General features: G+C 45.3%; 1 protein-coding gene across 1 annotated transcript in view; it reads left to right on the top strand.

Annotated features, from left to right (window-relative positions):
• The window catches only part of POMT2 (protein-O-mannosyltransferase 2), a 38,379-nt gene that overhangs the window by 5,020 nt on the left and 7,538 nt on the right, over window positions 1-25,821 (top strand). The window contains exons 3-16 of the mRNA XM_015558004.1: window positions 1,702-1,786; window positions 6,096-6,200; window positions 7,920-8,028; window positions 9,693-9,801; window positions 11,424-11,583; window positions 12,863-12,969; window positions 13,628-13,710; window positions 16,230-16,339; window positions 16,917-16,983; window positions 19,718-19,787; window positions 21,619-21,697; window positions 22,769-22,920; window positions 23,346-23,437; window positions 24,727-24,803. Coding sequence (XP_015413490.1) covers window positions 1,702-1,786; window positions 6,096-6,200; window positions 7,920-8,028; window positions 9,693-9,801; window positions 11,424-11,583; window positions 12,863-12,969; window positions 13,628-13,710; window positions 16,230-16,339; window positions 16,917-16,983; window positions 19,718-19,787; window positions 21,619-21,697; window positions 22,769-22,920; window positions 23,346-23,437; window positions 24,727-24,803 — 1,405 coding nt within the window. The remainder of the gene's footprint in view (window positions 1-1,701; window positions 1,787-6,095; window positions 6,201-7,919; window positions 8,029-9,692; window positions 9,802-11,423; window positions 11,584-12,862; window positions 12,970-13,627; window positions 13,711-16,229; window positions 16,340-16,916; window positions 16,984-19,717; window positions 19,788-21,618; window positions 21,698-22,768; window positions 22,921-23,345; window positions 23,438-24,726; window positions 24,804-25,821) is intronic.

The raw sequence follows: 25,821 nt of genomic DNA, 5'->3' as shown, positions 1-25,821 counted from the left end.
ATAGAGTCTTGAGTTTGAGTGCCTCTCCTCCCTGGAGTTGCCCAGCATGGTAGGATGGGTGTGTATGGCCTTCAGCCCCCTTTGGGGACAGTGAGACCTTGGCCTACCTTTAATCATCTTACTTTTTAAAGCAGCTGAGGTTATGGTAGAAGGGGAGGGATCATGGGACATGGAGGGAGAAAATGGCTCTGAACATCTAAGCAAGGAGCATTTACGTTTGGCTTGAGTACACAGCTCACCCAAAGTTTTCATTTCACCTAAAGTTCTACAGTGAATATTAAGGTCCTTACTGCTGGCACCATTGATGTAAGCTTCAGAGACTTCTTGATTCAGCAGCCACATCCATATTGCCTTTGGGCAGGGGCTCCTAGGTTTGCTGCCCATGGACATGATCACGTCTCTTCCTCCTCCCACCCAGAGGAGAGTGAGCAGTAACCAAGGCTTAGGCGTTTGGTTTCAATCCTGCCTCTCTCTCTGCTCAGGCTCATGCACAGGTAGGATAGTGAGGAATTTTACTACCTTCTCTGCCTATCACTGAGCAAGAGCATTCACTACCAGATTCTGGGGAGTCTTCTCATATCCTCTAAACTGGCCTGTGGGGGTGGTCCTTGTCCTTTCTCTTATAGAAAGCAATCTCTCAGTATCCTATGCTTGTCGCCAAATACTGCTGGGTAATTGGGCTGCCACTGCAAAGCCCTCATGTGGGGTGTAAAAAGTTTGATGTGGTTTTCTTCCAAGGCTGTACCCTTGTATAGAAGAACAAGACTTTGCATTGTGTTCAGAAGGTAATGTGTTACCCGGCCAGTGTGGTTCAGTACTTGAGCGTTGACCTATGAACCAGGAGCTCACGTTTGATTCCTGATCAGGGCACATGCCCGGGTTGCTGGCTCAATCCCCAGTATGGGGTGTGCAGGAGGCAGCCGATTAAGGATTCTCTCTCATCATTGATGTTTCTCTCTTCCTCTCCCTTCCCCCCTGAAATAAAAAAAATATATATTTAAAAAAAAGTTTTATGTCGTTGTATAGAAGAACAAGACTGCAATGTGTTTAAAAGATAATGTGTTAGAATCACTTATTGCCTTGCAAAATTATTTGTGCAGTGAGAATATATTTTAGACTCTTAGTAAGAAAACCCTCAACTTTTACATAATAGTTCATTGTAATAAGACCAGCAAGTTCATAGTCAGTAGGTTAATTACCACAGATTGATAAACAAAATCAGACTTCTGTAACACCATGGTTTCTAGGCTCTCTCTGATCAGTAGCCCACAGTGTAGGTTGTGATTATAGTAATGTAATTTCTAGTAGCAAATGTAGTCTCAGAGTTTGAAGTTTAACAGCCTTGGAAGAAAACCCTTACTACAAACCTTTCTATATTATAAGAAAATTCTGCCTCTTTAAAATACATAGAAACTCAAGATACAGAATAAGTATAGATTCAACTTAAATTTATGATAAATGGTTGGTCAATATTTGCTAACTTTTAAAAACTTATCTAAATGAAGTTTAATGACCAGCTTGATGTCTTGTTTCCTCAAATCAGTATGTCAAAAACTTTTTTTTTTTAAATTCACATTTTCTTATTAATTGCTTAAAACTCATAGTCTTTGGTTTTAACTATAATTTTAATCATGCTCTATTAAGGCTATTTGGGTTGTATGATAACTTAAAAATTCTCATTTCTCTTTGTTTTTCCTTTAGTTGGGATGAGACTCACTTTGGAAAAATGGGAAGTTACTATATTAACCGAACCTTTTTCTTTGATGTGCACCCTCCTCTGGGAAAGGTAAGCAGTGGTGAACAACAGCCAAGTCTTGGTTTTGGATTTAATTCTTGGCCTCGTAGAAAGAATTCCCTGACATTCCAGACCAGTTGCTTTCATGAAAAATCTTTGGTATTTTTAGGGGTCCTCTGGGCTCAGAAATGGAGAGAGTCCATCAACTGATGGATGGATAAGCAAAATGTGTTATATCTATACAGTGGAATATTATTCAGCTATAAAAATGGAACAAAGTATTGATACATGCTACAACGTGGATGAACTTATAAACAGTATGCTAAGTGAAAGAAGCCAGACACAAAAGGCCACATATTGTATAAGTCCATTTATATGAAATGTCCAGAATTGGCAAATCCACAGAGACAGAAAGAAGATTAGTAGTTGCCAGGGTCTGGGGGGAGCGGGATTGAGGAATGACTGCAGATGGGTGTGGAGTTTCTTTTTGGGGTGATGAAATGTTCAGGAATTAGGTAGTCATGAAATGTTCGGGAATTAGATGCACAATCTTGTGAATAGACTAAAACCTCAGTATGCTTTAACATGGTGAATTTTACAGTACAATGACTTTTATCTCAATTGAAAATAAAAAATAAATGGAGAGAAAGAATAAAGCTTGGGAACCGGACCTCTGGAGAGGAGGCTTTTTGTAGGAAATCCAGCTTAGTCTTTCAGCCTGTGGCTTTTGGAGTCCCCTTGTGATTGGCACAGTGACGATGGAAAACACTGGCTGATTTGTTTTTCCTGAGCCTTCCCTTCCTCACTTCTGGTCCTGTATGGAGGGAGACACGTGAGGCTTCGTTCTAAGCCTGCCTCCAGGGAGTGCAGTCCACTTGCTCCTCTCACTTACCTCCTAGTGATCCTGTGCTCTACTTGGCTGAAAGACAGTGATGAGCAAATTAGAAAACCGTGAAAGAGAGCAGAGTAGCTTCCATAGGTTCCGAGGCTAAGCCAGTCAAAGCCCCTTTAAGGAGTGAGTAGGGCATTTTCTCTTCCAGTACTGAAGCCCATACCTGACACTTCACACAGATCCCAGCCCTGGGCACCTGGGCTCCAGTCAAATAGGTACTATTAAAGAAATAAAAATGCCTGCACATAGTAAAAAATGTGATTGGTACAGAAGGAAATAGAAGGTCAAAAGCTACCTTCCCTCACATTTCGATTCTTCAGAGGTTACTCTATGGTCACCTTTGTTAAATTTCTTATATATCCTCTCAGAAACTTTTTATACAAATACTAGAGGCCCAGTGCACAGAATTCATGCGGGGAGGGGGGTGTACCTCAGCCAGGCCACACTGCACCCTTTCACAATCCAGGACCTTTCAGGGGATGTCCAACTGCTGGTTTAGGCCCGATCCTGCAAGGATCCCTGCAGATTGGGCCTAAACTGGCAGCCAGACATCCCTCTCAAAATCTGGGACTGCTGGCTCCTAACTGCTCGCCTGCCTGCCTGATCACCCCTAACCACTTGCCTGCCTGCCTGATTGCCCCTAAACACTCTGCCTGCCTGCCTGCCTGCCTGCCTGATTGCCCCTAACTGCTCCCTGGCGGGTGGGGCAAGCCAGGGCAAGGGGCAGTGGTGTTCTGGTCTCTGGTTATTCTGGTCATTCCACCATTTCGGTTGCTGGGCTTTTATTATATAGGATAAGTGTGTACATATTTATAAACATAAATATTAGTTCATATGAACAGCACATTATGCAAACTGGATCAGACTAAAATTGTTCAGCAACTTGTATTTAAAAAAAAGGAATAGTTTATTGATTTTTTTTTTTTTTTAGAGAGAAGGAGAGAGAAAAACATTAATATGAGAGCAAAACATAAATCGGCTGCCTCCTGTAACCCCCCCCCCCCCTCCCCCCCCGCTCCCCATAGGGATCAAGCCTGCAACCTGGGCATGTGCTCTGACCAGGAATCAAACTGGCAATCTTTCATTGAACAGGACAGTGCCCATCCAACTTAGCCATACCGGTCAGGGTAACAACTTGTGTTTTAAACTTGATGTTTCTTCAATTCTTTCCACATTAGCACATAAAAATGTACTCCATTCTTTTTAATGACTGTATTATTCCATTATATAGATGTGCTATAAATTATTTTACCTCTCTTCAATTCATGGGCATTTGTGTTATTTCCAACTTTTAGTCATAGCAAAAGATATTGTATGAACATCCTTGTATCTATATATTTTCATAGTTGTACAGGTGTATCTGAAAGATTCTCAGTGGGCAAACTAGAGAGTTAAAGGGACATTTAAATTTGTGGTGGAGATTGCTAGGTTTTCCTGAAAATTTTTGCACTATTATATAGTCCCACCAACAGTGTATGAGGGTGTTTGCTTCCCACACCATTGTCAGCACTGGTGTGATTATACTGTCAAAACTTCCAACTTGAAAGTAAAAAGTGGTACATCACTGTTTTCATTTGCATCTTTATGAGTTAGGTTGGACATTTCTTTTTCATATGTTTATTAGTGATTTGTATTTTCTCTTCTATGAATTTGCCCATTTTTCTAGTAGGTTGTTCCTTTTCTCATTGATTTGAATGAGTCTCTTAGTAGGAAATTAGCTCAGGGCTACTTTTAATCTTGAAGGAACTGAGAAGGAACAGCCTGACCAGCCAAGCAATCTGGGAATGCAGACCAGCACCAGGCAGCTTGTCCTCTGAGACGCCAGATAGGTAGGAGCATCTGCTGGGATGGTCACCTGCCAGTTTTAGTTCATCTGGGTATTTGGATGACTCTGTCTTTCTAATGCCTTACATTACTTTGTATTAAATTAATTATATTAAATTAACCTCTGGACCCTGAGATTCCTTCTTTTTTTTTTAAACAAGGCTTTATAATCACTGCTGAACTTGGGGTTCTATACTTGGACATGGAACTATAGATAGCAACTCTGTTTGGAACTACTTAGAGAAAAGAGTGAGCTGGTTTAGTGGTCCAAATCCAGGCCCCCACAAGCAGTGCTGCTGGGAGAGGTTTTCCCTCCACACAGCCTGACCCAGTGGTTGTCAAACCGTGGCTTGCGAGCCACATGCGGCTCTTTGGCCCCTTGAGTGTGGCTCTTCCACAAAATACCATGTGCGGGCGTGCACATACAGTGCGAAGTGGACTTAAAACTTTAAGTAAAGTTTATTAAGTTAATTTTAGGGAATGTTGTGGAGTGAAAGAAGATGTAGTGTCGAGAGTTAGAAAGGTATGTTGAGATGGTTTGGACATATAGAGAGGATGAACAAAAGGAGATAGACGAAACAAGTATACAAGACGAGTGTGGATGGGAGAGTTAGGAGGGGTCGACCTCAGCGAACGTACCTCCATCAGATTGAGGACGTTTTTAGCAAAGGCCATCTTAGGAGTACCCTAATTAAGTTAATAACAATGTACCTACCTATATAGTTTAAGTTTAAAAAATTTGGCTCTCAAAAGAAATTCCAATCGTTGTACTGTTGATATTTGGCTCTGTTGACTAATGAGTTTGCCGACCACTGGCCTAACCGAACACTGGTTGGGCTGGGCAGCCTGGGGCTGTTACAGATGCTTGGTGTTTGCTGGCAGTTTTTATGTTTTCGCTGCTTCTGATTGCTTGTGTGAAAAGAATTTTACACTGTTGATGGCCAAGGAAAGATAGAAAGAGGCTGACCCTCCGAATGTTTTGAAGGATTCTCGTCATAGTTTATGGTTGATTTGTTCTGGTTTGGGATGTGCCAAGGTTGCCACTCTTTGGAATACTGGAAAAAGGAGAAGCCAGTCTCTGGCCTTTTGGCATTTTTTCCACTGGGATTCTTCTGTTCCCCTCTGGGGAAATGCAGCTGTCTTTTCTCTTTTCTATTCCCCCCCCCCCACCACCCCCTTCCCTGTCTCTATTCCTGATGTTTAGAAACTTGGCCACTTTCCTACCTCCTCATTCTGAGTTGGAACCTCATTTTCCAGTCTCCCCAGGAATCAGCCCCTCTCCTTCCCCTCCCCCACAATGAGCTATCAGCTTTTATTTCATAGCAAATAAAAGAAGGCTGATGAGCGAGCCCCTCACTGGCCCTGCCCTTCAAATTGTGGGATTTTTTTCTTTCTAAGTGTCCAGTCTGCACTGTTCCCAAGAACTTGTCCTTAAACAAGAGAGGATTTGTTTCAAGCAATGAGCTCTATAGACAAAAGAATCTTGCTTTCAACAGCTGCAGGAGAAAATGTCACATTGTCAACTCCTTCTATGGACAGTTGTCAAGGGAGACCACAGTCTGGGTGCTGTTGGAGGGAAGTTTAGGGGATGAAGGAATCTCCTCTCAAAGGTCTCTCATTGTTTCTGTTTGTTCTCTCTCTCAGATGCTGATAGGTCTTGCTGGCTACCTGAGTGGATATGACGGTACCTTTATGTTCCAGAAGCCTGGGGACAGATACGAGCATCACAACTACATGGGAATGAGAGGAGTAAGGCTTCATGACTTGAAAGGGCCTCACTGCGCCCTGTGGCCACACTCACAAATGTTACAGTTGGAAATCCTGGGGTGGTGGCAGGTGTACACAACAGACTTTGGGGTGGGGGGAGGATGACTGGATCCATGCCCTGTAGTAGAAATTCAGGTGTAGAGACTCAGAACTGATGTGGGTAAGAAGGGAAGGGGAGGCCAAAGATAATGGAGATAACACAGATAAGAGCAAGTCCACTCTATCATCTATTATGCCCATGTGAGGCGTCAGACTGCAAGTTGGAGAGCAGCCTGGGACCCAGGCAGCCAGGCAGCCAGGAGTCTCCTGTAGTCCCAGCATTGGCCTCAGCACATTGGCAAGCTACATGTTCTTCCTCTCTCAGACCACACTTGCTGGAGTGTTGCTTATCTCTGAGGGCCCTTTCTTAAGACTTCAGCATCCCCACACTCCTGGTACCAGGTTCCTACTTCTTTCCCATGAAGGTTTCAGGCACACACAGCGGTGTGCCAGTCTTTGGAGGGAGGCCGTGTGTCCGCTTCCTCTGTTCCCTGTGTCCCAGCAGCAGCCTTGATGGAGCATGGCAGGGCCTTAACACCCAACTCTGGGTACTCCATACCTGTAGCTGAATGAGACCTGAAGAAACTGACCTTCAACGTAGAGCTCTCAAAGCAAGTTACATTTACAAACCCCTTTCATTGAGGAGCTCAAACACTTTAGATAAATACAAAGTGCTTATTTGGACAAATTGTTGGATAATTTGCATGGTCATATGATACCATATTAAACAAGAAGTGTCCCATACCCTCAAGTTCATATTCTAAGTGATCCTGTGTCTTCTTAATGACTTTTGAATACCATATAGCATGCATAATTGGATATAGGCCTGACTCACTGTGAACTTGTTATGGGAATTGAGAAGGCAAATATGACAGCGGTGTTCCCTTTCACACTAGGGCACATTGCTTTCTGTTAACAAAAGGCGACAGCCCAAATGTGAGAATTTCCACTCCCTTGGGCTTGCCTGTTTACTCTTGATGGATAAGGTGGAGAGGTACAGAGAAGGCTTGTGGTTGAAAACAAAACAAAAAAACCGTCCAGTTACTGAAGCGCAAAGCATTCTTTTTGCTAAAGTAAGAATACCACCTGTAGATTAAGAGTGGTTCCTGGTATGACTGAAGAAAAGGGCTAAGGGAGAAATAACAGAATTCTCTACAATATTAAAACACCTCAGAGAGGTCTTAACTTGTGTCCATAATTTTGTAATAGAAGCTAATGTTTATCAAGTACTTCCTGTGTGTTAACAAACTTTAGGTCATTTAATCTTCAGAGTATAAACCCTTTGAGGTAAGAACTCTGATTCTTCACATTACACAGAAGGGGAGGCTGAGTAAAGAGACATGTGACTTCCTCAGGGTCACAGCTAATAGTGATAGGCAGTCTAACGGCATCCCCCACCTGAAACCAGTGTGCCATCCTGCTCACGCCTCCCTGGCTGAACTTTGCTGATTTCGTGTCAGTGCACAAGTTGGTGCTCAGTGGGAACTAAATGCTGCTTGATTTGATGCCTCACGGTTACACCACCCCTTTCTCATTCATACATGTGCCAGCTGGTTTAGGTCACCATGTCCTCATTGGGGTCTTCCATCTTAGACCTGAGCTTGTAGGTCTCTGAGCCTTAGCTAATCTGGTTATTTGACTGCTTCTCTTTTCCTTCCGTAGTTCTGTGCGTTCCTCGGTTCCTTGCTGATCCCCTTTGCCTACCTCACTGTACTGGAGCTGTCCAAGTCCCTCCCCGCAGCACTGCTCAGCGCTGCCCTCCTCACCTTTGGTAAGTTGTCTTCTACCACGTTTCTTGGGAAATTGTCTGCTACACTGTGAATGTAGCTGGAAATCAACACATTTACAGATCTGTCTATGGGCCCAGTTGTTAAGTAACTTTAGGATTGAGTAAATGTATTACAAATCTTATTTTATTCACTAGTAATACTTACTATATATATACTTGTATGTAGCAAGCCTTTACATTATTGGAAGGGAGAGCTGGCATACATGATCTCCAGTTGTTCACATTTAAGATTTAAGTTTGGATTGGATAAGAAGTTAGCTGTGTGTGTGTGTGTATGTGTGAAGGAGGCCTATAATTCTAATTCTGCTTCTCTTAGGTTACTATCAAGATTAGTTTGTACTCCTTAAACTAATTTTAACTGAATGCAAGGGCAATGCCTCAAAGTAGCTCGGCAGCAGCGGGTAGTAGAATGGGAACTTACATGTTTTCTGTGGATAATCCTCCCATGGCTAAATGCGAGCTGATCCATGGAAACCGATCTTGTTGCTAGCCTTGTTCTTCTGAAAGTGCATTCATGACCTTACAGAGCTTAACATTTAAGGAAGTCCAGACCACTGTAGGTGGGTATTTTAGGGGTGACTCTGGCCTTGTTTTGATCGATATGTTGCAAGATTATAGGGCTTCTTGTAGAGGATTGGTGGCTTTTTCTTTGTGTCTTTAATTTCCTTTTCAGTTATTTATTGTCATTTATTTATTTTCTCAGTCAATACTATTTTTAAAGCATCCCCTCTTTCTAGGCCACTTTTATCGGCCTCAGAGGATGAGGAGCTTACTCCCTAGTGGGGCAGATGATAAGTAAGCCAGTCAATTACTAAGTCTATAATGTAATATTCTAAGCAATAAGTGCAATGTAGAAAATAGAGTCGGGTGAAGAATAAAGTCATGAGGAATGATCCTGTTTTAGGTAGGGTGGTCAGTGAAGAGCTGCTTAAGGAGGTGGCCTTGAGCAGAGACCTGTGTGAAGCAAAAGATTAAGCCATGCAGAAATGCGAGGGAAGAGTGTTCAGGCAGTGGGAACAGCATGTGCGTGGTCCTGGTATAAGGTGGCACTTGGTGGATTCAAGGAACAGCAAGAAGGCCAGTGGGGCGGGAGTGGAGTGAGCGGGGCAGAGGGTGTTGGGATAGGAGGTTGGATAGGAGGGAGACTGTGCAGGCTTTGGCATCGTCACGAGGAGCTTGTTGGTCTGGATGAGATGGGAAGACATTGGAGAGTGTAAGCAGGGGCATGATGTACTGAAATTGTGTTTCACTTTGGCACCTATCTGGAGAATCAGCTCCCAATATAGACTTTTTACAAAATGGTCAGACTGCCCTCAGTGTGGGCCATTTGTGGCTATATGAGCGGGCGGCAGAACTCACTTTGTAAGGCTGGAAATGAGCAAGAGCCCTCACCTTGGGACTGCTCTATCTGAATAAGTGACGTGATCCTTTCTTGAGTTAAGGGCCTGGAAGACGTGTGGGATACTATTTCGTATCATTGGGCTTTGGTGTACCCCCAAGCTGTGACCTTCCACCTCCCCAATGACTCAGTGGCTCATCTAGTCTTGACTGCAATTAAGCGCAAGGAGGACTTATTGCTGGGGTGTTTGGTTCTTGGGGGCCCATCTCTGATCCCAGTTTTTGACCACTGAGCTCATGTTTTTCAGACACAGGATGCCTCACTCTGTCCCAGTACATCCTCCTTGACCCCATCTTGATGTTCTTCATCATGGCTGCCATGCTGAGCATGGTCAAGTACAACTCCTGTGCTGACAGGTCAGAAACACTGTCTTTGGGAGTGTGTATGTGTGTGTGTGTCGGGCGGGGTTTGTGGGGTGGGGGGGAGCGGGGGAGTGAGGTCGTCCAGAGGCTACGGCAGCTCTAGAATTTCTATAATGGCCAGGACAGGGTAAGTGCCTAGAGGACTTGTCTTGAGGCTGAGTTTAAGGCAATCCAGCTTTTTAAAAAAATTTAGATTACCCATTTTAGATCATGAAAATAGATTTGAAAAGGTTTTCTATAGATTTATTTTTGCTTTACATAAAACTAAGAAAATGTCGATTGTATTTTTCAAGAATATTATCATTTTTACAGTGGGGGTGGACTTAGATAGGGGTTTGTGGATATCATAGAGGGTCCTAATGCCTTCCCACCAACTTATAAGCCACCCCTTGGCACCAGTGCTGGTTAGGAGATCCCAGGACAACTTTATCTTTCACATTCTCCATCCTAGAGGGGAGGGAACCAGGGTAGATCCTGCTTGGGAGTGTTTGTCTCCCTGGCCTCGGTAGTTGTTACATCCAGCCCTGACCTAACGGTGGGAATAGTGTACATAAAGATTGGCTTGAATGGTCCATAGCAGTCAAGAGGATCCCTGTAGGCCCTGCAAAGTTCTGAAGCTGTACTAGAGGGCCTTGTCTTCCCCAGGGCAGTTTTTTCCAGATCATCCTTCTATCTCTGAGAGAGTAGAATACATTCATTCTAATCAAACCAAAAGAGCTGGCTCGTCTGGGCTTTTCTAGAAGTCAACTTGGTTTCACCACGACAACGCTCATTAAATGATGTTATCTCATTAAATGATGTTATGCTAATAAAGCCTGATCCAGGTCTCTCAGGCTTTGGTTTATCTTCTGTCCCTGCCACATTCACTTTCACCTGCCGTTTCTGGAATGCATACTCTGTGCTAGGTACTGTGCTAGGAGCTGGAGGTACAGCAGGACTTAGGTCTGGCTGTTAAGGAGCGTTTGCTCTGGCAGGGGAGGCCACCAGAAAGTGAGAAAATTGCAGCACAGTGTGTTAGGAGCTGTAAGTACAGCAAACCTTGGCACCGACTGCCCTGGCTGGAACCATGCTCCACCGCTTGCTAGCTGATTACCTAACCTCTCTGTCCTTTGCCTTCCCCATGTGCACTGGTAAAAGAGGATAACAATAGGATCTACCTCATGGGGTTTGCGAAAGTTGAAGAGTTAATTGTGTAGAGACTTGGAACAGTGCCTGACACATGGTAAGCATTTGACAAATCCTGGCTTTGACAGGTCCAGAGGTGACAAAGGAGAGGGCTGACTCAATCCAGTGGCTTCTCTGGATTTCCCTTTGACATCCACATGATTGGTTATCCCTTGAAGAAAAGCTTCCTGCTTACTTATCCAGGAAAGCATTGACCCCTCTCAGAAAAAGCTCCTCCTCACTCCCACCCACACTGTGCTTCCTGCAGTTTCAAGTTTCACAAACCATGCTGTTCGTGGAGCCTCATGGTCCCCTGAGGTTAGGAGCCCTCGCATAGAGGGCACAGCACAGCCCCTCAGAGTCAGAGAACCTGTGCCCTTGCCCACTGATGCTCTTGCTTTTGAGTTTGGTTCCAGCTGCCAAACTGAACTCTGTGTCTTGTTGGTTTTCAGGCCCTTCTCTGCCCCCTGGTGGTTCTGGCTCAGCCTGACTGGCATTAATCTGGCTGGTGCTATAGGGGTCAAGTTTGTTGGCCTCTTTATCATCCTGCACGTGGGGTGGAACACCGTATCAGACCTTTGGCACCTGTTTGGAGACCTCAGTCTTTCATTGGTGAGAACCAAGTGCTTGTAGAAATGTCTTTGCTCCCCAGTATTGCTCAGCAGAGCCAGTGGCCTACCTCTGCCTCTGCTGTAGGCACGGAGTGGCTGTGTTCTGGGCCCAGGCAAGCTGGACCAGCTGTTCTCCGTAGGCAGCAGGACGAGGGAGTGGGCAATGGCTGAGATGCTGGAGTAGTATAAAGGGCGAGGATAGACTCATATTCCTGGAATTCATTTTTGGCATTTGTTTCGGAAATGTTTTAAAAATGCTCTGCAAACTACCCAACTAGAGGATTCTGTCCAGTTGGGCTCATGCCAAATACTGGTATATGTCAGGCGCTGACGCAGGGGACCTTGGGTGAAATGGTCAGGGAGACTTTCTGAACTCACAGTTTTCTTTTCCCAATCCAGGCTTTTCAGATTTGGAAGCCAGTAAGGTTTATTACAATATTGTTTATTAAGGGCTGATTCTGTGCTGGGCACTATGCAATATGCTTACCTTCATTATTTCATTTTCTTTTCATAACAATCTTATGTGGTAGGTAGCTATTACCCTCTCTTTACAAATGAGGAAATCAAGACCTAATGTGTCCCAGGTCATACAGGCAATAGGGGCAGATCTAGGGTTCAAACTGAGGGAAGGCAGACTGCTTACTAAAGGCTGCTCCATTGCCTCTGAACCAAGTCCCAACAAGTTTATTTATTCAGAAAATACAGACATGCTGTCCTCTAAGTGTGAGACACAACATGCAGATGAATAAAACAATGATCCCTGCCCTCTAGAGACAGTGGAGAGAGAGAGAAATAAGTGAGCAGGCAATTAGAGTTCAGCCAACAAGTTCTGTGAGAGCACAGAGGAAGGTGTGACCCTGTTTCAGGTGATGCAGGAAGACTTCTGGGAAGACACTGAGGCCTAAAGTTAAATTAAGGAGCAGTCATCCATGTGATGGGTGGGGCTGGCCAGTACAGGAAGCTCGGGGAAAGTGCAGGGGATCAGTGTGACTGGGATATAGAGGGGACTGATGAGTGACGATGCTGAAGATATAGGCAGCGCTTTGTTGGTGGTGCAGTGACAGTCTGGGGTCCAGGGTGAGGGCTCGGACAGGCAGCAGGGGGCTGGCTCCTGTTCAGTCCCCGGCATTGTTTCAGTGGTGGGTGCTATGGAAAGCATTTCCACATGGTTTTTCTTTATGGCTGTTAGTTTTTCAATTTTATTATGACTATCACTTATACATGAAAACACATATAATGCACCTCTAAGGTATAAGGAATAACATTGGCTCTGTCTACAGGTGACTGTGGGAAAACACCTGACTGCGCGCATCCTGTGCCTCATAGTGCTGCCGCTGGCTCTCTACACAGCCATCTATGCTGTTCACTTTGCGGTGCTGAATCAGAGGTACAGCAGAGCCTTTCTAGACGCTCACTCTGTCTTCCTCCTGCCTCCAAGCCCGCGGATGGGCCGTGTGATTTCCTGGGTCTGTGGTTGGGATGACAGGAGGGGACCCAGGGTGTTTTCCTGTTGGTGTTCTCCTGTGTTCTATCTTTTGGGTATCCAAAATGCTCAGAAAGGCCAACACCCTTAGTAAAGAATTTCCTAACAGGCAAAAGCCCCTTATCCCTAAACAAAACCCCTTGTGTTTAACAGGGATGAGCCACCATAAGGTGTGCAGTTGGGATGAGGATAGTAATAACAGCAACACCAGCGGCAGCTCCCATTTAATGAGTAGCTACTGAGTGTCAGGAACACTCAGCATTTTGTACCCATTATCTCATTTAATCAAAATTACTTTGAAATCTTTAAACCCCTGTTTATAAATGAGGAGCAGAGGCTAACCCAAGTTAGGTATCTTCCAAAGGCCTCCTACCTAGTAAGTGGCTGAGTTGGGATTTGGACCCAGTTTCTCCTCCTCCATCACCCATGTCTGTCTCCCGATGCCTCACTGCCACTCTGGTTGTCCTTCTTAAACGAGCCGAGCAGGGCTCTTTCTAGCCTCCTGGGAAGTCATGATTTCACTGCACTCACTGGGCCCTGCCCTGCTCCTGCTCTCCCACAGTGGTCCCGGCGATGGCTTCTTCAGCTCCGCCTTCCAGGCCCGGCTCGCAGGAAACACCCTTCACAACGCTTCCGTCCCTGAGTGTGAGTGTCTCCCAGGCCTGGTGCCGGGCAGAGGGTTTTCTGGGAGTTGAAGTAGAAAAGACGACTATGATAGTTTGAGTTATTTCAGTTTATAGAGGGCAATGTGGGAGAAAGATCCAGTTATTTCCAGTACGAGTACTCAAGAGATGGGGTCGGGACACAGGAAGTGCAGAGGTAGATGTCCTGAGCAGCAAACTCTTTGTCCCTAAAGAGAGACTTCTCCATTGCGGCTGTGAAAACATCCAAGCCAGCTCTGTGGGAAGGCCAACCAGAGAGACTCTGTTTGGACCTGCAGGGCACTGGTCAGTTTCCACCTTGGAGTGCTGTGGCTCACCTGTGTTCGGTTATTCACAGGTAGTTACTGAGCAAGCCTTAGCCACGTTGGAGGCAGTAGGTGGACGCCCTCCAGTGTAGAGTCTGAAGTACAGAGTCTCTGCCTGATATGACTGTCGGGTTAAGTACATAAAGTGGGAACACGGTGCGAGAGATAGAGTGAGTGGTCTGGGAGTCAGGCCCTGGCAGAATGTGTAGATTTCTTTCTTTCTTTTTTAAAATATATTTTATAGGTTTTTTTACAGAGAGGAAGAGAGATAGAGCTAGGAACATAGATTCAGCTGCCTCCTGCACACCCCCTACTGGGGATGTGCCCGCAACCAAGGGTACATGCCCTTGACCGGAATCGAACCTGGAACCCTTCAGTCCACAGGCCGACGCTCTATCCACTGAGCCAAACTGGTCAGGGCCAGAATGTGTAGATTTCAACAGATGGAGAGGGAGGAGCAGGCATATTGGGCAGAAGGGACAGCATGATCAAGGCCAAGGACAGGGCAAAACTCAAGGCACAGATTATATGCAGAAAAGTACCTGAAAAAAAGTTTGAAAAGATAGGTTGGGCCAGATAGTGAGGGTTTGAAATATCTGGATGAGGTGTTTGGCTTCATTACACAGGCATTGGAGACCCAGTGGAGGTATTGGGCAGGGCGGAGGCCAGGAAGGCTGCGCCTTAGGGAGATGACTCTGGTGGTTAAGTATAGGATGGCAAGGGAGAGGGTGGGAGTGGAGGCAGGATATGTCCTCTGGGAAGCTGTTGCAGGCATTGAGCTGGGCACAGAGGTAAGGCAACCGGGCATAGACAAGGGAGATTGGACACGGAAAGCGGGAAACAAGATGTCACTAAGGACCTGAGCCCAGGTGATTGTTTCCTGGGGCAAAGACTGTCTTTTAGTCTCCCCAGTGCCTTGTACAGTGCCCAGAGCCCTGGGCCCTCCCAGACCGTGGAAAGAATGAGAAAGAGGAAAGGCTAAGAAGTCGGTTTGGAAAGGCAGATAGTGAGTTCTACATCAGAGACTTTGAGGTACTTGAGGAAATTGTGCAATGGGGCCAGCGGGCTTGGAGCTGAAGCTTTCCAAGGAGGAGTCAGCCAGGTAAAGGGGTGACAAATGCGGCGGCAGTGCCGTGACCCGTAAGGAAACTCCAGAGAGAGGAAGAGAAAAAGGCTGAGGTCAGGTCACGGGATGGCAGGAGGAAGGGGACCTAGGAAGGAGCTGCAGAGGATCCATTCATGAGGGAGTCTGGGGCTGAGAAGGAGGAACAGAGCATTTCAAAAAGCAAAGGCGGTCAGCAGTGTGCAAGTTCCTGTTCATCATTTATAAAGCCGAGCTCAGCTGTGATCTCTTCCATCAAGCCATCCTCTTCTTACTCCTGGGGCGAGAAGTCATCCCACCCTGCTCTGGGCTCCCCCATGTCACACGTTGTCACACCTTTGCCAGAGCACTTGCCCACTGTCATGTGCTCGTCAGTGCATGAAGCTGTTTTCCCCAAGACTGGGCTCGCCGTGGGTGCAGCCAGGCCTGCTCCACCTCGGATCCAAGTGTAATCAGTGCAGTCTGCTGACCAAGTGAATGGACAAAGGAAGACAGGGTGGGCCATCTCTGGTGGAGTGAGACCTCTTTCGGTAGAGTGGGGAATGGCAGGGTGGCCATAGTTTGAGGGATTGAGAAAAGAGGGACAGTAAAAAGGAAATGAGGTTTACTCTGCCCCTCCCCCCCTTTTTAAATTCAGAATAAAGAAAAGCCCAAATGCCATTAAATAGTTACTCCATATGGTACTGGATTCAGAAGCACAGAAGTCTGTCTTAACCGTCTATCATATTTGGGGAACATTCCAGATAACGACGGAGAATGCTTCTTCCTTTATTCCATTGAATGTATGTCCAGACCTTGACTGAAGGACAAGCGGTCTAACCTTTCACTATTACAAACAGTGCTCTAGTCACACTGTTACTACCCAGGTTCTTCCGAAGTGCTTAGTGGGGAGGGAAGAAGGGCACCCTGGAGTGAACCCCCTCCCAAGTTGACCCTATGGGAGTGAGAAGGCAGTGGCACACCTGCTTTGGGTATCCTCAGCCCAGTGGGGTTTGTAAGAGGGTTATGAGCCCTAGGGCTTGGGAGGCCCCTCCCAGTCAGTGGTGGCTTCTAGCACTGTGCTACTCACACCCGCCCTGCCTTCCTTCCTCCTAGACCTGGCCTTCGGCTCTGTGATCACTGTGAAGAACCTGCGGATGGCCATCGGCTATCTCCACTCCCACAGGCACCTCTATCCTGAGGGCATTGGCGCCCACCAGCAGCAGGTCCGTGAGCCTCTTTTGCACTGAACCCGCCATTCCCGTTCCTGCCGCCCACCCTTTGCTTGCGCTGTTTCCCCTGCTTCCTGCGCCCTCTTCCTCTTTGCCGTGGCAAACTCAGCTTCTTTAGGCTTCAGCTTAGGCTTCAGTGTTCCCCTCTGACCACCTTGATACTGGATTCCCTGGTACTGATTAGGTGCCAGGGCCAGGGTTTGAAGCTGCAACGCAGGTACATGCCCTTGACCAGGAATCAAACCTGAGACCCTTTGGTGCATGGGCTGACACTCTAACCACTGAGCACACCGGCCATGGCTTAATTACCTTTTAAAATGTACTAAATCCTCTCTGTTACACAAGGTGTCATGGTTCTTCCTTCTTGTGGGAGAAGTCCTCTCAATGCAGAAGGAAGGAGAGAATCTCAATGCTACTTCTGAGTCCTGCTGGGAAACGTGGTCCCTTGGGTTGGTGGCTGGGGCTCAGAAAGGCTTAAGCAATGTTGGTTTGCTGTTGATTGTCCTGTGGCTGGTTGTGCTGATAGTGATGATCTCTTCCCTCCCCCTTCCTCCCCCCCCCGCCCCCCCAGGTCACCACCTATCTGCACAAGGACTACAACAACCTGTGGATTATCAAGAAGCAGAACACAGACTCAGGTAATGTGGGGAACTGATGCTTCTTGTGTGATTACTTACTCTCAGTCCTCCACGTTTCTCATGCCTTCAGAGAAGGGTAACAAGATGGGCTTTCCTGAGCATTCTTTGCCAACATGTTTACTATCTCAGTTATCCTTTCAACAGTTATTTATTGAGCACCTACTGGTTCAAAGTGCTATTGTCAGCCTAAGGGATTAGTAGTGAGCAAGACAGATATGATCTTGCTCTCAGAGCTGCATTTTGAAGACAGAGAGCAGGACCAAAGCTCAGACTTGATCCAGACGATTACCTGGGCATGCCACCAGGGACTGGTGAATAGCCCCAACTGGGGCACATGCTGGCTGCTCTCATTTCTAATTTAGAACACGCCAAGCATTGCAGACCCTAGCATATGGTGCAGCTCCAGTTGTCTTGATATGATAGTGTTGCTGCCTACTGGTCATCCTTGGACTAGGCTGTCAGTTGGAGATCTGAGGGTCTGCCGGCCCTGTGCTGGGCCTGTCTAGGCTGCTGTCTGGTACCTCACTCAGTGCCTGCTCGTCTGCTTCTGCCTAGCCTGACAAAGCTGCTCTGAGGCACACCTGTTGGGCTCTCAGGGCCTATGATGTGGGCTGTATCTGGATCTTGTTTTTTTTGTCAGGCAGTTAGCTACCTGCAGGCTATGCTTCTGCTGCAGCTGCGTGAGAATAGAGGACATCTCCCACTCACCTGAGCCCCTGCAGATTGTCCTGTGCCACAGGCATCCTCTGTGACTCCCCAGCAAACACCACCTGGCTCAGCCTGTCTCAAGTCAGCTGCCCCTGAGCCTTTGTGGGGAAGGGGCAGATGATCATGTGAATTCACCTTCTTTGTTCCTTTCCCCACTCCTCTTCTTGCTGTGGTTTTTGGATCAGAATATGGCGTACACAGTCACTGTCTTTGCATCCTGTTCCTCAGTAATATAAATTATGACACTCTTGGGCAGGTTCTATGTCTATACCTTTTTAATATTAGTATTGATTGGGTTTTTATTCGACAGGCCAAGCTTAAGTGGTCTATCACAATGAGGTGTTTGTGAGGGGAGACCAGCTTTACTTTGAAAGTCATGTGGGCATAGCCGAATTTTTAAACATCCCTGGTCTGTTATTTCATTGTGGCTTGTAGGTTAAAGTAGCTGCATTTTACCCGGGCAACTAAGAACTTGTGAGAAATCAGTGTCTGCAAGCACTGTGGGCGGTGGGCACTGTGGCATTGAGATCTTTGAGACCTTGATGGCTATAAATTTATATGAAAGAAAACTTCCCTCCCATTGACTTTCTTTAATCTGTCATCTTGCTAGTTAATCTTTAAAATTTTTTTTTAAATATATTTTTATTGACATCAGAGAGGAAGGGAGAGGGAGAGAAAAACATCAATGATGAGAGAATCATTAATTGGCTGCCTCCTGCACGCCCCCTACTGGAGATGGAGCCCGCAACCGGGTCACGTGCCCTTGATCAGAATCGAATCCGGGACCCTTCAGTCACAAGCCAACGCTCTATCCACTGAGCCAAACTGGCTAGGGCTAACCTTTTAAATTGAAAGAGACCTTAAGAGCCCACATAGGAATGGGAATCTCTGTGGTTGAATTCTCTGATTCACTTGAGAGCCATGATTTGTGCTAGTAAATTTGTCTTCTTGACCTGGAGTGTTCATGTCTCACTGTTTGGGATGGAAATTTGCAAGGATTCCTCTGTGTTGCTGTGATTACTGCTGATTCCTTTTCCATCGTCATCACCTTTCTAGATCAGATCAGTTTTAACCTCTAGATGATACAGAAGTACAGCTGACTCCTGAACAACGCAGGGCTTAGGGGCACTGGCCTCCTGCACAGTCAGAAAGCCATGTATAACTTTTGACTTCCCAAAACTTAACTACTAATAGCCTACTTTTGACCAGAAGCCTCACCAATAACATACTCAGTTGGTTAACACATATGTTATATGCTATACATGTTATAGACTGTATTCTTAGAGTAAAGTAAGCTAGAGAAAAGAAAATTACTAAGAAAATCATAAGGAAGAGGAAGTACATTTGTAGTATTTATTTTAAAAATCCATGTATAAGTACCTGCTCATTTTAAACTTACGTTGTTCAATTGTCAACTGTAGTCACTTTTTTCATCATTTCATCATTATCTTTACCTCAGACTTAGCAAGTATATTGCCAGGACCAAGATAATCACAGGCAAAATGTGCAGGGTTTAACATTTGATTTTTAGGAGAGCTTGGAAAATGGCAATTTGCATGGAATTAATTTTTGGAAGACTATTTTTTACTACTAAAAGGAAAATCGTAGTACTACTTGCCTTTCCAGCTTAAAAATCTTCCAGTGGGGGCTTCAGTGCCTGTTAGAGATGGCCATATTTCTCGCCTGGCCCCACTGTTCACACACTTGTCCATTCCCACCCTTCCTGCCTGCCCCCTTAACCACAGGAGACCATCAAATGAGTTTTGCTCTCTTACACTTCTGTGACTTTCCCCCACTTGTTCACTTGGCAAAATTCTCCCTCTCCTTTAAGAGTCTTTCAAACGTTATTTTGGGACACACCCTTATCCAGTCCTCTGAAACAGTCGGGGCCTTACTCTCTGGGCTCTCTGTCTCCTGACAGCATCTCTAGCACCTGCCAGGCACTGTAACTGCTAGTGGGCCCTCAGTCAGTACTGCCCCGCTGAGTGAATGGTTTCAGGTACCAGTGCTTGTTTCTTCTTGGCAGATCCCCTAGACCCCTCATTCCCAGTGGAGTTTGTAAGACATGGAGACATCATTCGACTAGAACATAAAGAGTAAGTAAGTTTGCTCTTTGGGATAAATGAGTGGTATGGGCACCAAAGGCAAGGAGTTGTTTTTAAGCTGGAAATGAACAGAAGTCAGGTCTGAACAAGGCTCTGGCAGATGGAACAAGCTGCTGGGGGAGGATGTAGAGCCGCGTTAGGAAGGTCCCTGAAATAAGCAGATGAGCCTGTGCCTACCTAGTTTGGCTCTGAGGAGCTTTGAAGTTTGAAGGTATCTTTCAGCTTCCCTTTTCTTAGAGGACAAAAGAAAAAATTTCAGTTGCCCAAGTTGCTTCTTAAGTGACTACCTTTAGAAAGATGTAAACATCTTTCCAAGAATATGGCAAATTAGTTTATTTAACCAATGTTCTCCTTGAAAATGACTAATATGAAAACTGGAATAAAAATATAAAACTGGAATAATATAAGAGCATCTTCTAGAAAGCATCAAAAAACTGACAATATAGTAAGGAGTTACCAAGCCAAAATCTAAATGAAAGGGGGGATCTGAGAAAAAAGGGGAACACTGTAGCCACTTCTGCCATGATCCCACAATCTTGAGTGTTGATCTTTGGTTTGGACTGCCTCTTGAGAGATGGAGTTTTAAAGTCAAAGTTCTAGGTTCACCCAAAGTGGTAAGGTTACTAAGTGATCCTTCCCCCACATTGGGAGCCCCAAAAGGGTTAGGGTTGGGTAAATTTGCCCTGTCCACGTGTACTCTGGAAAAGTTACTTTGGTGCTGAGCATAGTGTGCTTGGGAGGGGTGAAGCGGGGGTTGGGAGGCTCTGTCTCTGGTGCCTGAGATGTTGTAACTACCAGTTGATCCTCACATGGGTTTGCAGCCCAATGTTATTTCACCTGGATGGTCTCAAGATCTTCAAGCCAGGAATTTAAATGCATATAATCCTAGATTGGTAATGTTTCCTAGCAGCCTGGTGAAAGGCAAATTAAGACATTTGTGCCTTAAGACAGTTCTCTTTTCTAACTTCTAAATCTTTTTGGGAAAAACATTGTCACCTATTCTTATCAATGGTTTTTTGGTGACAGTGAATAATAAACAGTATAAAGAACTAAACACACAAGGAATAGGACCCCACATGCAAGAATAAGCAGGAACAATACATAGCAGAAGCAGCCCTCAGAAGTTTCATATACTAGAATTATCAGATACAGATTTTTTTAAAAAATCAGAATTTTATATATATAGAAAAGCTATGAGAGTTTTTTTTCTGGTGAGTATGATTATGGATACTTAAAATTTTAATTTCATTAAATAATTTTTATTTTTTAATAAATTAAAATTTGTTGTTTTAAATTTATTTTTGAGAATTTCCAGAATTTTTATAATGAACATCTATTTCTTATTATGGATTAAAGTAAGCACCAAGTAAATAAAAGCTAAATTAAACCCCTATATTTCCTATAGATCCCCACTTTATAAAACTGGTGGTGGGAGTAGAAAATAGATAGGAGAGAGAGGTTTACTATCTCTGAGATATGCAGATTATAGATTTTAATATTCTTCTACCCACACCTGCAAGCTAAGTGCTTCAAAGCCACCAAATGTGTTGTCACTACCTCCACCCGCACCTTCCACCTGAAGGTAGCCCCTTTCTTGGCACACAGTCCGGTACTCCTACCATTTGTCCCTCTGGTTTGAGCAGTTCTCCAATTCTCTAGGTATTTCTTGTGAGTAAATAGTCAAGGAGATCCTGATACCCTGAATTTCCTATTCAGGTTCTTTTTAAGATCTGAACAGGTGACTCTAAGTATCCTTTGTTAAAGAAGAAACGACACATCTCTTTTCTTCCGGATAATGGAACTTCTCTCTTCTAACTTCTAGGACCTCTCGGAACTTGCACAGTCACTATCATGAGGCCCCCCTGACCCGGAAGCACTACCAGGTCACTGGCTATGGCATAGTAAGTGAGCAGCTGGAGTATGCGCAGCCGGACTCAGGGCCATATGCTGGAACACATCCTCCCCAGAATTCTGGCATTTTCCCAAGGATGAAGGCTGTACAGGGACTCAGCATTTGGGAAAAGCAGCCTATGAAGTTTATCTGTTTCCATCTCTCTCCTCCCATAATAACCACGCCACTTTTATGTTCTGACACTTAATAAATGTCAAATATGAATACTGTGTGGGTCCCTTTTAAATCTACATTGGATGTAGACGCCACAGACCCACAGTGTGACCCCAGATGACTATGGACATTTATCCTTTGCCAGGTCCCAAATCCCTGTTTGCCTTGTTTTTAAGGATTACTTCCCTCTGCAGAGGGATATTCACCACATTGCTTTTGGATTTTTACTACCTTGGGTGATGCAGTTCATAGAGGAAGCTCAATGAGTGCTTATGGCTTGGACAGTAATTTGAAAACAAAAACAATGAATAGGTAACTAGACTTATAACTATCAGTTACGTTCCCCTCCAAGGGCTTTGGTGCATCAGTAAAAATTCTGGGTTTCATAAAGTGGATTTTCCAGCCCTGTTTGCTCATCCCAGTGTGTGCTAGAGCCAAGACTCTGAGCGTCACCTTTTTCTTGTGGGCAGCTCCCAAGGAGAATTAGGCACAGCTGTCTTAATTTCCAAGTACAATGTCCAGGCCAGACCTTTCTGGCTTAGCTGAATGGGTGTCCACATGGCCAAGGTCATGGATGCAAATGGCCCAAATCGATTTCTGTTGGCTCAGGGTGATGTCTTGAGTTTGGTTTAAGGGCAGAAACATCTATTTTGAATTTAAACTCTTGTGCTATGAAGTGCAGGCTTGGACATCAGGTTCCAGGAGTTATACTAACTTTTTTGGTTGGAATAGTGAGTGCTGGAGCAGTATCCATCACTTGAAATATTTCCAGGCCCTTTTGTTCCCTTCCCCACCTCAGTCATTGAGGTCAGTTTAGTCTTTGACCTTTGTAACATGGGGGCATCCGAAATGTCTTCTCTAAAGTTATATGATTTTCTTTGCATTTTTTCCTTGCCTTATGTGTTAGAATGGGACAGGGGACTCAAATGATTTCTGGCGGATTGAGGTTATAAACAGAAAATTTGGAAACCGGATCAAAGTGCTGAGAAGTCGAATTCGCTTCATTCATCTGGTCACAGGCTGTGTCCTGGGCTCCTCGGGAAAGGTTCTGCCCAAGTGGTGAGTCTCTGGGGTTTTGATGTTCCAGTTGAGGCTCATGCTGTTCCTTTCTCACTACAAGTATTCCAGAAGATTCAGTCTCCCAGTTGTCAGTGTTCACCTAATGTTTGCTTATCTTGAGTGGTAGGTGGAGGGAGAAAAGCAACGGGTGTGTTGTAGAGCACAGAGTTCCAGAGTCCCCTGGTGTTTTATGTGCTCTGACAGTTGGCGGTTTGTACATGTGCAAATGTTTGTACTCTCTGGATCTGTCTGTCTTCCTAAAATGGGAATACTGTGTGCTAGAACACTCCTAGGATAGCTCAAGGTTGAAAAAAGCATGGCCACTGGGTTGAAAAGAGAGGGGTTCCATGGACGTAAGGGCAGTTACCAGTACTCTCTGGTGAGTTTCAGGTCTTCTGGGAGACACCTGTGACTGTTTTTCACAGGGGCTGGGAGCAGCTGGAAGTTACTTGCACTCCGTACCTAAAGGAAACCCTCAACTCCATCTGGAATGTGGAGGACCACATCAATCCCAAGTGTGAGTGAGGTTACTTCCTGGGCTGCCTCTTACGGGAAACAAACCTTTTAGACTGCTGTTGCTTTATCTTATTGTTTCCACTTTCTTCCTTTTTAAACCTAATCTCTTCATATGAGTCGTCTAGAGAGGCGGCTCCTTGTGCTTCCCATCCACTTACACTTTCTCTCCTTGAAATGACCAGTGACCTCACTCGAGGCCAAAGCTACTTGTCTCTTCTCATTTTCCTTGTCTTTCGCCAGATTGGACTCTTTTCTCTGTGGCCTCTGTAATGCAGGTCTGTCTGTCTCATCTCCTTCTGGACTCTTCTTTCTCCTGCACCATGGGTACCTCCCACCCTCAAGGCGTAGAGTAGGCTGGTGCTTTCCCTCTATGCCCCTGTGTAGAGCTCCTCTGCTCCCCACATCCAGCCAACACGTTTACGGAAAGTGACAGCCACAGCCCTGGCCTGGGCCCTGTATCTATACTCCCAGGCTCCAGTGTGACATTTCCACATTAGTGTCATCTTCAACTCAGCGAAACTTTGGATTCATTGCCAGTTCCCTTAGACTGCCCTCTTCTTGCTTGATTTCTTTTCTCCCTGCTTCCCATTTCATTCTTTTACCACCTAATTTAACCAACCAGCTAGTTAATTACCTAAATAAACTTTTTTTTTTTAAATCCTCACCCAAGGTTTTATTTTCATTGATTTTTTAGAGAGAGTAGAAGGGAGAAGGAGAGATGGAGAAAAACATCCATGTGAGAGAGACAAGACACTTTGATTGGTTGCCTCACCAGGGTTGGGGATTGAGCTCCCAAATGAGGTATGTGCCTTGACTGGAATCGAAACCAGGACCCTTCAGTTCATGGACCAGTGCTCTATCCACTGAGCAAAATCAGCTAGGGCTTAGCAACTCTTTATTGAGTATGACAGAATCATGTGGGGCTCTGGGGAGATATTGGTGAATGAGATAGACTTGGTCCCTATCCTTACAGCCCTTCTGCCTAGAAGGGTGGGCAGCAGTGCCAGTACCGAAATGAAGGGTGACTGTGCCGAGAGCTGCCAGAGCACCCAGGCCTTGTCGTCTGGTGCCTTTGTATTTCTCAGAATGTCTGGTGAGTGCTTAATGCAAGCTGAAGGAATAATCAAGAATTGGGCCAAGTTTTCTTCCATCTCCCCAACACTTTCACCTACTTGATAGTCCGCTTGTCAGGGAAGCTGCACTCAGACTCTGGCAGCTGTGTGGATGCATGGACAGCTGTGAGAGCGAAGGTGTGACAAACGTTTCCTACTCTGTCATTTCTTTTTCTAGTGCCGAACATCAGCCTGGACGTGCTGCAGCCCAGTTTTCCTGAGATCTTGCTGGAGTCCCACATGGTGATGATCCGGGTAAGAGGGCCCCCTCCCGTTTGGTGTCTTCTCAAAGAGCTCCGGGCCATCCACAAATTCAGATCACAAACCAGTAGCATGGTTTAGATCCACTGCCCCCTTGTGGAGGACTTTGTATTCCTGTTTGCCACAGAGTGATGGTGGTGATGATGATGATGACAATAATGATGACACCAGTGAAAACTTATGTAGCTCTTATGTGCCAGGCGCTAGTCTAAGGGCTGTACACGTACTAACTCATTTAATACTTACTACAATCCTATGGAGATTATTGTTCTCGGTTTACAGAGGAGGGGACTGAGGAACAGAGATGAATACCTTGCTTAGAGTCACACAGCTATATGTGGGAGGCAGATCCAGGCTTCAAAGCCAGCCTGTCAGGCTCTCCGAGTCAGTGCTAGTCCCACTACTTTCCTCTGGCTCAAAGTGATTCTCCAGGCTATTCAAGTGGCAGAGCCCTGAAAACCAGTGTCCTTGGTTGAAGAGTGACAGTACATTCCATCATAGAAAGTTATGATCAGTTAAAATGAGAGCTAATTTGAGTGTGTTGTTTACACGCAGTATGAAATCCCAACCATGAGCCACTCCTGTTGCAGACAAAGACAAACCATTAGGGTACATGGCCGATTCTTTTGAAGGTTTTTAAGACTCATTGCTTGTGCTCTGTATCATTAGTAACTGACAGCAGTTGTAGCATCAGAGGTTTAAAAACAATTGAGAGGAAATCCTTAAATTGAGCAATTGTACCCACTCGCTTAAATTCTCCCCTGTGGTTGGAAAAACCCTGCTGCAGTTTTGATCTTCAGGGGAAACCCCTTTACTCTGGTTTAGGGAGAACCGGTATTCTGTAGGAACGGTGTTGAAGAATCACTGTTTCTCAGCCCACAGGGTTGCAGAGAGGTGCAGCAGTTGTTACTTCCCCCTATGAGCCGATGGCAAGTGCACTTTCCTGGAAGTGATTATAGAAGCAGTGTCAGTAAATACAGTTGACTTAAACCACCAGATTAAATTTAAAAAT

This window comes from Myotis davidii, unplaced genomic scaffold (assembly GCF_000327345.1).
Source record: "Myotis davidii unplaced genomic scaffold, ASM32734v1 scaffold309, whole genome shotgun sequence".
Lineage (NCBI taxonomy): Eukaryota > Metazoa > Chordata > Mammalia > Chiroptera > Vespertilionidae > Myotis > Myotis davidii.
The sequence above is the reverse complement of the archived record's forward strand: the minus strand, read 5'-3'. Positions and strand labels throughout refer to the sequence as shown.